Source organism: Oryctolagus cuniculus, chromosome 4, assembly GCF_964237555.1.
Source record: "Oryctolagus cuniculus chromosome 4, mOryCun1.1, whole genome shotgun sequence".
Taxonomy (NCBI): Eukaryota; Metazoa; Chordata; class Mammalia; order Lagomorpha; family Leporidae; genus Oryctolagus; species Oryctolagus cuniculus.
In genome coordinates this window covers 55,396,753-55,409,122 of record NC_091435.1, presented here as the reverse complement: position 1 = coordinate 55,409,122, position 12,370 = coordinate 55,396,753, and the positions used below count along the sequence as shown (strand labels likewise).

At 37.9% G+C, this 12,370-nt stretch overlaps 1 protein-coding gene across 31 annotated transcripts in view; it reads left to right on the top strand.

Annotated features, from left to right (window-relative positions):
- ABI3BP (ABI family member 3 binding protein) overlaps window positions 1-12,370 on the top strand; it is a 285,033-nt gene that overhangs the window by 188,881 nt on the left and 83,782 nt on the right. For 26 of the 31 annotated variants that reach the window (XM_070072004.1, XM_051819140.2, XM_017347142.3 and 23 more), the window contains 10 exons: window positions 242-289; window positions 1,718-1,777; window positions 2,552-2,641; window positions 3,906-3,938; window positions 4,708-4,788; window positions 6,376-6,435; window positions 7,244-7,327; window positions 8,957-9,016; window positions 10,206-10,355; window positions 11,197-11,280. The exons of 2 other annotated variants lie outside the window; for them this stretch is intronic. In XM_070072004.1, the coding sequence (XP_069928105.1) occupies window positions 242-289; window positions 1,718-1,777; window positions 2,552-2,641; window positions 3,906-3,938; window positions 4,708-4,788; window positions 6,376-6,435; window positions 7,244-7,327; window positions 8,957-9,016; window positions 10,206-10,355; window positions 11,197-11,280 (750 nt within the window). The remainder of the gene's footprint in view (window positions 1-241; window positions 290-1,717; window positions 1,778-2,551; window positions 2,642-3,905; window positions 3,939-4,707; window positions 4,789-6,375; window positions 6,436-7,243; window positions 7,328-8,956; window positions 9,017-10,205; window positions 10,356-11,196; window positions 11,281-12,370) is intronic. 3 more of the 31 variants (XM_070072002.1, XM_070072001.1, XM_070072000.1) reach the window with 2 other exon arrangements.

Here is a 12,370-nt window from a genome sequence, read left to right as displayed (position 1 = left end):
CTATGTAAGAACATACTTCTAGAACAGTTTTGGAAATTTAACTGTTTTGCAATTAAACTTTTTGCCTAAGATTCTAATTAATATACAATTCTAATTTGCTGAGAGATCATATCATAATAAACCTAGCAACAAGGCAATTTCTGTTAACTCAGAATAAACCAGGTTCTGTATCCACTGAATTAAACATCAATGATACTTAAAAGTTATTTTATTGCTTTTATCTGTTTTCTTTTTGATGCAGTCTTTGAGCCTGTTACATTTGAGACTGAAGCTCCCTCGGTAACCATAGGTAACAATGCCTCCTTTTCTTTGCCATGTTTTTTTTTCAGCTGCCCCTTTCAACTCTTTTTATAATTATCTGTATTCTGTGTACAATTACCATTCAACATGTTTTTGCATTCATTTCCAAAAACTAGTTAATGTATTCAGCAGGGGTCTTTTCAGCATCATTAAGCATTCTTCATCTGCTACACTGCTTATAGCACTTCAATGCTATTCTTTCTTTGATCATCTTCAGAGACCTCCCAACTGCTTGTAGCTTTCAATGCTGTCAAGAATCACAGGTGCCCTATCCATGCATTCCCACACACTTGGAGATTTTTGAAACTTCTGTTTACATATGTGCACAATTTATGGATATAGGAGGGGACAAGATGGTTAGATGTTGTCCTCGGTGTGTTTTTAAGATGTTTGCTAAGGTATATAATTATCTCTAACAAAAGTTTCTTATTTCTTGATTCTGTACTATTCAAATGCAAGTGGGTCTTTCTGTTGACAAATTCATCTTGTGACATTAAATTTCAAGTAAAGTAGGAATTTTCTGATTTTGTGTGAAAGCAATCAGTTTTGATTTTCATTTTTGTCCTGTTCTGGTTTCCTCCATCTCTTCTGTATGCCATTAGTACAGAAGACACTTTGTCATGTCTAAAGTCAACTTTGTGTTGTGATGTCTTGAATGATCAAATCAGTCTCTATAAATTCAATAATGGCTTTTGGTGATGTTCAAATATCACACTTAATCTTCTGAGATTAATGAAAAGTAAGTGGAGATACTAATTTAATACCAAATAATAACTATTAATTTGTATATTTGCATAATTTGACTATGATAGAAATATAGAATTCTGTTTATCCAGACAAAATGCTGAATTATTACCATTCAGATTTTCTTAATCATCTTACTTCCTAACTTGAATAATTATCTCTTAATTATCCATTTGAAATAAATGAATAAATAAGGAGAAATGCTTAGAAGCAACATTACATTTATTAGTAGTATGAACAAAAGATACCAACTTAGCTCTGCACCACTGTCACAAACCTCCAATAAACAGATTGGAAGGATTTTTCTATTTCTGACTACTCACACCTCAAAACAAATTAGTAATGACAGTGAATGCCTTTTGAATATCAACAAAAGTCTTCATAGTAATTTTTCAGAATAATTTGAAGTTAACTATCAGACAACTATGAGATTTTCTTGGAGCTGGGTTTCCAACATAGTTATAATCAGATAATCAAACACAGAAAATACCTTTCATTGTCCTCATAGGCATGTAAAGTACAGAGGGTGTGCCTATGTTATAAGACAAATGGATAATACCATTTTCCCAGGATTAGAAATCCTTACCAAACATTCTAGGTTTAAGATGATAAATTTTAAGATACTTTTCTGTATTTCTTAATCCCCATTATTTATTGTATTGCTTTTGATCAGTTTCCACTACAGACTTTGAACCTGTCGTTCTGAGAACTAAGGCTCCAATCACAACATTAGGTAATCTCTTTAAGCTCATGCATTTTCTGCTCCCTGTCCAGTTTATTCCATCATTATCTGGGTGAAAAAGTGTTTCTGTCATAAGATTTTCTCAGTATCCTCTTGTTATTGTTATTCAACTAGATTCTTCATTTGGAATGGATGATTTAAAACAAGTTCCTTGGTCATCAGTCTATACATCTGGAGCAGAGCGTCTGTCTCCCATTCTGTCCTGTTGTACTAGGGCTTTACAGAGCCTGCCGCCAGTCAAGTAGTGCTCTGTTTTAAAGCTGAATTACAAATACAGTTAGGTCCCTGGCCCATACCTTTCAGTTACAATTCTGTAAGCATCTGGCTTTCTGTTGTTTGAAGATACAGAGAGCATTTTTATTATCTGCCAGTGATTTGGGGAAATGAGATGTGCTGATTTTGATAGTTTTCAGTGGAATGTGTGCCCAAGCAAAGTAATTTCTAAGTACAGTCTCTGAAAAGCAGGTGAGCCTGGGTTCCCCTGGAATGTAACGTTGACATATGTATATCTCACTTTCCTTGGTCTGGGCCCTCTGAAAAACTGATCCCAGCAACTTATGAATAAAGTTTTCAGAATATTAATGTTACATATTCTGTTTTTCTCAGAACTGTCAGTAGAACAAAAAATTTTAAATATAGATGACCAGAAGCAAATTCCAAACTGAAAATGAATTTCTCAAAATTATTAGAAAACTATAGTCATGTGCAATCCATTATTCAGTTTCTGGAATCCTGAGACTACAGTAACCAGTTTCCATTCTTTAGCTCCAAAAACATCACAGCGAGCAAGAACACGTCGTCCACGTCCCAAACATAAAACTACTCCAAGCCCAGAGATACCTCAGCCTAAACCAGGTAAATAATATGTGGTTCCTGGCCCTCGTGGAACCCCCTTGATGTGATACTGGGTTGCAGTTTCACAAGCAGCCCGTGATTCCTGTGACCGTAAAAATGTGAAGGCCCAAGTCACAGAGAGCAGTTGCCCTGCTGGCATAAGGAGTTCTTTGATCCTGGGTGTTTTTCTTTGCTTCTCTAGCATTCAGTTACATTTTTCTCTTTGATTCTGATTCAACAAAAACTTACCTTGTTAGCATATTTAGTTCAACTAGTCACATATTTTATTAAATGCCACATTAGCATCCTTGAGGAAAGTTTTAGAAATAACAGATGACAGGCTTAGTTTGGGAAGGAAGGTACTCTCATGTTATTCATAAGTATGTATAAAAGAATGTGGACAAAGGCAAACTTTCTTGTTTTACCAGTTGTTAGTCATATCATTAATTCTTAAGAAGAATTAGATCTGTGGGCTGGTAGGTATACTGTGGACTTTGAAATTTGTAAGAGTTGAGAAATGTTCATGGGATGAGCAGGAGTCTTATCTACCGGCAGGAAGGTCCCAATATGTGGGTAACAGCAGAAGAGGAGGAATTAGAAGGGCAATCTGATTGTGAGAAAGGCAATTGTTTGCGTAGCTAGACAGTGAGGCTGCTTTTGGATGAATTCACAAAGAGGCCCTTAAATGCCTGACTTCAGTGATGGGATCTGAGCCAACTGGCTACAGCATTCTCTCCGATCCTCTGTGGTCAGGTCTTTTCTGTCCTGATAACAGAGAAATGTATTAACAAGTTCCATGGCCTGGTGACCCAATATATCTAATTCATTATATGCCTTTGTTTGGACAAATGTCCTGGTCTTATTCCAAAGTAGACTCTCAACAAAAAATAACATTATCTATTTTAATTATTCATCACTGCATCTGCTTAAATATAGCACCAACTGCATCTATCATGACCTACAGCTTCCTTTTCTAATATAGTGTTACAAATTATGCTTTTACATTTTTTCCCATAGTTGTTAAAGTGTTAGATGCTTTAAAAAATTTAAGTAGGATATTCTGTTATCATATAATATAAAAACAGGCAGAACTTTGTAGAGATGCTAAGGATATAGCCATATCATAAGAACAAACCCATGTATGACCTCTTAAGAATTTTAAAATTTAGCCTTTTTGGCTATAGAACCAATGCTATTCTGTGCAAGTTCATTTTAAAAAAGAATCTGCTGGCTTTTCTAGTGTGTTTGACATTTTTTAATTGCTTTTGATCATCTTTTGCTACAGGCTATGCAACTATTACTCCTGAAACATCCTTAGGTAATGACTTTATGTCTTCAAGCAAGTACATTTTCTTACTCATTGTTAGACTTAGCTATGGTGCTATCTAGATAATGATGCCTTCCTTGTCATTCTGTTTCAGTAATCGTCCTAAAATATTGAAGGCTTTCTTTTTAACAGAGAAGTGCATGGATTTAATTTAAGATAAATTTCCAGGTTGAAATTGGACCATATCAGTCTGAGTCTTTTGGAGCACTACTGTTAGAGCCAAGATCCAAATATTATTCACCATATACACCACTTAATTAGACAAATACAGTATCAACGATGACACCATAAGTTTATTTAAGCATTTTACTTTCTATATTTAAAGTTCTACATAATGTTTTGCTTTGTTGATATTTCAATGAATTTTCTGGGCTTATTCTAGTAAATTAGCAAGTGGAAAGTTTGCCCAAGCCCAGTCATCTTAAATTACAAGTGAGTACTGGAGGCTTGGTTTGAATGTCTCTCACACCCTTCAAGTCCAGCAGTGATTTGTAACCAGTTTGGGGGCAGAGAAGCTTTTGAGAAGGTAGAGGTGGTTTCTAATCTTAAATTCTTATACATGATTCCATGTGTAATTTTTGTTTCTGGAGAACTCCCAATTACCTAAGAAAACCTGTCACTGTACTAAAGGAGAAGACTTCTAACCAAAATGACAAGGATCTCTCACAAGCTTTAGAAAATTTAGAGCCATGTTATATCACCCTATTCACAGTTTATGAGACCAGTGGCACCATGTTAATCCTAAATTTTCTTTCTTCAGCTCCAACAACAAAAAGAGCCCGTCGCCCACATCCCAAACCTAAAACCACACCCTCTCCTGAAGCATCTCAGACCAAACTTGGTAAATATGTGATACCTAGTTTAAATAATCCAAGCAGTTGGAACTCTAAAAGCTCTGTGCTCATGATATATCAGAACGTGTCCTGTTTGTCTAAGAATTAAAGTACTGATTAATGAAAAAAACAATAAGATAGTGGAGTACCTCATACTCCTTTCTTGGTAGTCATCTTTATCAATGATCAGATCGTTTACTTTCCTCATTATTTAACTCTGTATCTTAAAGTTGCTCCATATGCCACTGAACCAGCACAGTCAGTTCAAATCAACTCCCTTTCTAATTCCGCTATACCAATTTCTCCAAACATCAGAAGTCACTGGAATGTTTTATTTACTAACTAGATGATATGATAATTGTACATCAAAGCTGTTCCTGCATGAACAGACAAGGTAACATGAGATGGTATGTTCATGCAAATACCAGATAATTTTTTGGACAGCACAAATGCTACATGCTCAGAGCATGGTAAATATTTAGAGATGGAAAAAATCCAAGATAATGAAGAGGAAATCAGCACAGAACGTGGATGAGTAGAAGGACAAGGGGCAAAGGCTGACAAGCAGGGTACATGTCCGAGCTGGCTGCCCAGGCTGAGGATAACTTGATGCTCTCATTGAATGGGCTCATAGGATGAACTAAAGGGTTTCTGGGATGTCTGTTTAAGAGCTTAAAGGTCATCTAGTGGGCTTCAATGATGTTTACTTCTACCCAGCACCAAGCCTTTTCTGTTCTTGGACCTAAGATGCCCAGCCTAGTGATTAAAAACTGAGAAGTGGTTCTTCATCTTACTTACCCTGTATTCACAGAGGACTTAGTCTCTGAATGACTATAGCTCCCCTTTTTGGCTGTTACTATGTGTGGCAGGCAACCCTAGGGTGACCATAATAATTCCCTCCTCCTAGAGTTGACACCTTTGTGCAGTCCATCTTCTCCGTATCCCCCTTCCTCCCTCTTCCTTGTTTCAGCATGACAGACACACACTGTATAACCCTACCAAGGGAGACATCATCACCTTCACCTTATTCTGTTGGTTATAAGCAACTCACAGGTCTAGTACCCACTTAAGGACTGGAGTGAGGGTTGCCCAAAGGTGTCAATACCAAGAGGTAGGAATTATTGAAGATCGTGATAGGGTATGTCTGCCATACTATATTTACTTTCAGACATATGAACTGTTTATTGTATCCATCATCCACTAGTGCTTCAGTACATGCTGTATATGTTTTTACCTTTGACAAAAGTATTAGTGTCTTTACCATATATTTGTCTAAAAAGATGATGAGCCAGATCTTCCAGTGTATACTATAGGCATTCATGCTAGTTTAAATCAAAAATGAACCAGTGAGAGCTTGTTGCTGACCTCAGTGAGTGGCTCAGTGAAACTCAAAGCTGGTGACTATCTTCTGAATCAGAGAGTACCTACCTGGTTACACTTTGGAGAAGTATTAAAGGAAGAAAATTATATTTCTTTTCTCTTAAGATATTAAAAATATATAGTCTTGGAAATACTATTTTTACTGGTAAGATGTATTTTCTGACATTTCTTGCATTCACAAAATCTCTTTGGTTTCTTCTGTTACTTTTGATTAGTTCCCGCCACAATCCTTGAACCAGTCATTCTTACAACTGACGCTCCAGGCATGACGCTAGGTAAAGATACTTTTCATCCAGTGGCGTCCACTTGTTCTGCTCATTGCTAGCCCATTTCACCACCAACACATTTCATCACCATCATAACCACAGCTTCTCCCACTACTCCAGTCTTCTGTGTCAGCTAGCATTCTGTTTCTTCTTACTACATCTGAGAGTACTGCAACGATGTCTTATCTTTTAAGAGGGCCAAGTGTGTGTGCTTAGTTCAGTGTATATGTCTGCTTTGCGATGTCTTTGAATTTGTGGAATCTCACTCCCATGTACCATTTTCATCATGTTCTGTGTTGCTGAGTTTCATACATAGTCAATAAGGATGGCTATAAATGTGTCTGTCCTTGATCTATGTAGAATTCATTGGCACAGCTGTTTAAGTGTGACTCAGTTCTTATGCACTTCTAAATCCCTATATTTTTACTATCTGCATGATTTTGTTTTGCCACTTTATATAATTTCTTGTTTTAGTAATGAGAAAAATAAAAAATATGTTGCCTAAAGCTGATTAAATTATATTCATCAGCATTGGGATGAAATCTCCCTATGCCTACCCCACCACTACCGTAACTCAGATTTTAGAAGGTTTGTCCATTCAGGAATTTCTGAGATTTCCTTAAAATACTCCTGATCTAACAGTGTGTGTTTCTATGTGATTTTGTTGATATAAAGAAACACATTCCCAAAACTGGGGGCAAATATTTCACATTGAAAAGAAAAATTTCTAAAGCTCAAGAAATGATAACACACAGAATCCCATCCCCAGCTTCCGGAATCTAAAACACTTCATTAACTTGAGATTTTCTTCCTTCAGCTCCCAAAGCTCCTCAACGAACTCGTCGCCCACGTCCCAAACCTAAACCTACACCAAGTCCTGAAGCACCTCGGACTGAACTGGGTAAATGTGTAGGTCCTGGCTAAGGGATCCTCCCTGTGTGGGGGCAGATAAAGTTAGTAAAGTGTCCATTCTGGGTCAGCAGCTGATTCTATATCTGACCAGGAAACAGCGGTTGCAGAGATGGCGTGAGACCTGAAATCCATATACTTTTTGAATTAGAATCTTCTCTCTCAAGATCTATTTAATTTCATTCGTATCCAGTTCTTCTCATCATTCAAACAGCAAATGCATGTAGTAGACAGAATGCATATGCTAGAGAATGAGTGCATGCTTGTGCAAGTGGGAAATTCTTTCTTGGTGACTATAAAAGGTAAGTCATAATAAGTATCCACGTCAGGAGTTGGTCTATAAAGGCCCAGAGTGTAGCCAGTTTAGGCTTTCTGGGTCATATGAGGGAAACTTCAAGATGTTTATGGAAAATGGAATTAAAAGATAAGTTTTATTCAAGCCAAAAAATTTTGAAGTATACATGTGGCTTTCTTCAAGTACTCTGAATATTATGAACTTCTCTTAAGACTGTCACATGCATAGATCCCACAACATTTTTGCATGAAAATAAACTGAATTTCACTTTCCATTAACATTGTTTGTAAAGATGATTGATTGATTGATTCAAAAGGCAGAGTTACAGAGAGGGAAGGACAAAGAGATCTTCCATCTGCTGGTTCACTCCCTAAATGCACATAGCAGCCAGGGCTGGGTCAGGCTGAAGCCAGGATCCTGGAACTCCATCCAGTTCTCTGGTGTGGGAGACTAGAACCCAAGTACTTCAAGCATCATCACCTGCCTCCCAGGTGCACTAGCAGGAAGCTGAATTGGAAGCACAGAGGGGCTGGGACCTGAGCCAGGCATTCCAGTCCACAGCTTAACCCACTAGACCACAATACCCACCCTCTGTGGCATACAGTATTTGTATAATAGTCTTCTTTCTTTCTTTTTCTTCCTTTGTTTTTGTGTTTTTATTTTCTTTTCCACCTAAAAATGGAAAAATCGCTCAAGGAAGATCATTTTGGGAGAAGAGTGGGAGAGAAGTTCAGAATGACTGGGATAGTGGGAGCCAGTCAGAGGAGGTTTGTTTCTTATACTGGCAGAGGCTACCAGGCTTCTAGGAGGCAATCAGAACATGTTACTGAGGCTGCTGCTATTGGCCACATAGTTAGAAAGCCATATTGAATGCTGGCCTTCAGTGTGCCTTTCAGCTAAGAATGATTAGTATCCCAGTAGAGTCAGGCTTTCTCTAGGTGCTAGCCAGAGATGCTGTCTTACAGATGAAGTGCCTCTCCTGCTCTGAAGCACTCTGATGCTTCCTTCCAAAGATAAGCTTTTCAGCAAGATGAGGATGTTCTACTTTGGCATAAACGTTCAGCTCAGGATCGGAGAATGAGGAAATTTCAGGGGCACTTCCCATGGACCATTATCTGAATCCACGGTCAATTACAACTCTTACCAAGAAATTGGGACCTGAGGGCAGGGGCATCAGATTCCCTCAGCCGAAGGTTAAACGTGTTCGCTTTGTGCTTTAGAGAGGTTATCATTTGCCAGAATTCTTTATGAAGTGAATGTCCAGAGTTTTTATAATTTCATAATGTTTCATGGGTTTTGTTCTTGTTTGTTACTCTTTTGGGCCAGTTCCTGCTACAGTCTCTGAACCAGTTACTCCCATTAAAGAGGCTCCAGGAACAGCACCGGGTAATGCCTCCTTCTAACCTTTAGCAAGTACCTTTTCTGTTCACTGTCAAATGTGCTCTGTTGTTGTTCAATTGTATTCTTCATTTTGTGAGAGTTGGGCATGCATAAAACAAGTTGTCTCCTGTTTGTAAGTGAGCCCCCCACCTAAACCTTTTTGTTAATGATTCTGCATTTGGATAACACTTGCAGAAAGTGGAAGGTTGAATGTCTTACTGAATCTGACCTTGTTCTCATGAGTATCAGAAATCCCTTCTTTCCACACTGGATAATGTTTTCCCTCTGCTGAAAGTAGTCAAGTGATTTACTGAATGCCACAGATGAAGTGGCTGTCCCTGACCCAGTCCTCTTGAGGGCCTTGGTTTGCATAGGAGTCACAAGTTCTGTCCAAAGCTGAGCTCTCAGCAAGGTCAGCATAGTCATTTCTAGTTACTTGTGTAATGACCGCTTGGATGTTTTGGAACTTCTTCTGCAACCATAATTTGATAAACCTAACTCTTTAGTTAGTATCCACAAAAGTGCATGATCATTTTGCACATGTTTCTTGAGAATAGTGAAAAATATATTTAAATAAATGACTAAAAATGCCCTAACATCTTCCATATTAAATTCAGATAATCAAGCAACAATGGCAGGGACTGTTTGCCTCTCGTGGTGCAAAACAGAGACTGAAAATGACAATTTCATGGGATAGAGTACTTGGCTACAGTTTAGTTAAGTATGAACAAAAAAAATTGCCTTTATAGTTGACTAGAGCTGCCATAACAAAACAGTACACACTGGGAAGTTTAAACAACAAATAAAACAGTTCAGGAGGCTGGAAGTCCAAGGTCAAGATGTTAGCAAGGGTGGTTTCTGCTGAACCTCAGATGGCCACCTTCGTGCTATGTCCTGACACAAGCTTTTCTCTATATGTGTGATCCCTGGTTTATCTTCCTTTTCTGAAAAAGACACCAGTCCCCTTGGATTATAGCCCTACGCTTATGACCTCATTTAACATGAATTGTCTCTTTAAAGATCCTTTCTCCAAATAGACGCTTTGGAGGTTGGAGCTTTAGCATATAAATATTGGCATACACAATTCAGAATTCTTTTTAATTTTAAACGAAGTGGTACACTCATAAGATTTATTTGAAGTGAACGTTGAAGCTCTTCATACATTTTCTTAAACTTTTCTGTTTTGTTACTTCAGTTCCTATTACAGATCTTACACCTGTCACAGAGCTTGCACCTGTCACAGCCCTTGAAACTGTTACAGACTTTGGATCTGTTACAGTCCTTGTACCTGTTACGGACCTTAAGCCTGTTACTTTTAAAACCAAGACTCCTGGCACAACATTAGGTAATGACCCCATGCTTCTGTCAAGTGTATCTTGCTCACTGTGTAGTCCTTTTAGTCTCCATCCCCATGACTTGGCTTTTCCTCCTTAATGAGATGGCGACAATCACCCTCCATCGCCACTCAGTCACTTCTATGGGCTAATGAATATTGAAACCTCTTGGAACAAAGTTTCCTTTTGTTTTTATTAGAGCAAGGCATGAACTTAATTCAAAACATTTACATACCATGCCCATTTATGAAATTGGGTATTGTGCTTCACTTAGGAGTATTCTGTATTAAAGCTGAATTCAATACAAATTGGAATCTATTTCATATTTAGACTGATCACCAGTAACTGCAACATATGTTCCTTTGCTTGCCTACGTCCCTAGGTTTTTTTCTAAAAACTACTATGTACATGGTATGTTTTGTGGATTTGGGAAGAAGGTGGAAGGAGTGCCCTTCTTAAGTAATGAACTGTTTTGTTATAAATTTGATAACTTGAAAATTATCTCAATCTGAAATTTTAAATTATAAGCATCTTAATTAGCATAGCCCTAATTTCCCTTCCTCCTTTATTGAACACTAATTCTCAGCCATTGTTTCAATAGTAAGGAAGTTTTGTGAGTTTCCCAATGCAAGTAATAATCTTCATGTCTTGAATGAATAACCCCTTATACACGAGTTAACTCCCAGAGTTACCACCAGTGATAAAAAAGAAGTCACATTTGGATAAAAGGAATGAAAAGGTAAAGCTAAGAATTTCATAGAGCTTTAGAAAGTCTGACAAGTTTTAGATAATCCTCTCCTTAGTATCTAGAACCTTAAGACCTAGAGTAACACAAGATTTTTCTTTCTTCAGCTACCAAAATACCACAAAGAACCCGTCGCCCACGTCCTAGACCTAAAACCACACCAAGCCCTCAAGCACCTCACACCAAACTGGGTAAATGTGTAATTCTGTGGTTTAAGAGTTAGCCTTGGAAGCAATCCCAGTGGGGACAGCAACTGCTGTTATTCTCCCTAAGCAGGAAGGCATGAGGCATGATCAGTAGCACTTCCTATGCCCTGCTTGTAGGAAACATGAAGGAGTAAGACCCAGCTGTCAGAATACCTATGTGAGACTCTCTGAAATTATGTATTTAGTATGTTTCTTACTATTTACAAGGTGTTGGGATCAAGTAAACAAATTATTAAATCCTGCAGCAGACACTCTTTTGCTTACCTAAGTTTCTAGGATTTTCTGAAAAATACTATGTGCATATGTTTTGTGGATTTGGGGAGAGTGGCAGGAGAGCTGTTCTTTAAGTAATGAACTGTTTTTGTATATTTCCAGACCTTCCTTGGCAATGTTGGCTGATAAAATAGCTGTAGGAGGCTTATTTTACTTCTAACACACAATAATTGAGAACACACATACATGATACAAACATACAGTGGTGATCAGCAAAGACAAGACCAGGGTGGGCTAGGCTCAGACTTTGGACTCACTGCAGGATCTGCATGAATGGAAGGAAGAAAGAACAAAAGCAGAGGACTGAACTTGTAGGGGGTCAGGGGTCAACCAGACAGAGGGTCCAGGCTAAATGGACTACTTCTGGGTGATCCAAATACAGTAGTTGATGATGCTGATTCAGAAAGTCTAGCAGGCCGAAAGAAGGAGCATTTAGAGGATCTGATTCAGGAGCTTAGATTTGATACAGAGACATCAGCAGTATTTCATTTCCATCTTTTCTGTGCTGAGAAAAAATAGATGTTCTAGTTGGTGTTACAGATTGATTGGCTGTCTTTTTCCTGCTCTCTCAATTACCATGGGTTGGACAGAGGTCTCAGACTCTGTAGTTGAGTTCATGGTGTAATAAACATGTCTACTTTAATGATCATTTGTGTATCAATTTCAAACTTATAAACTGTCTATTGCATGCATGCTTACTTAAAAATAGTAAGTACTTCTGTTCAGGGCAAGCATGAGTTTTATTTTTTAAAAGGAATTTCTAAGCATATATTAGGTAAATGTGTAATATATTTTGCAGAGC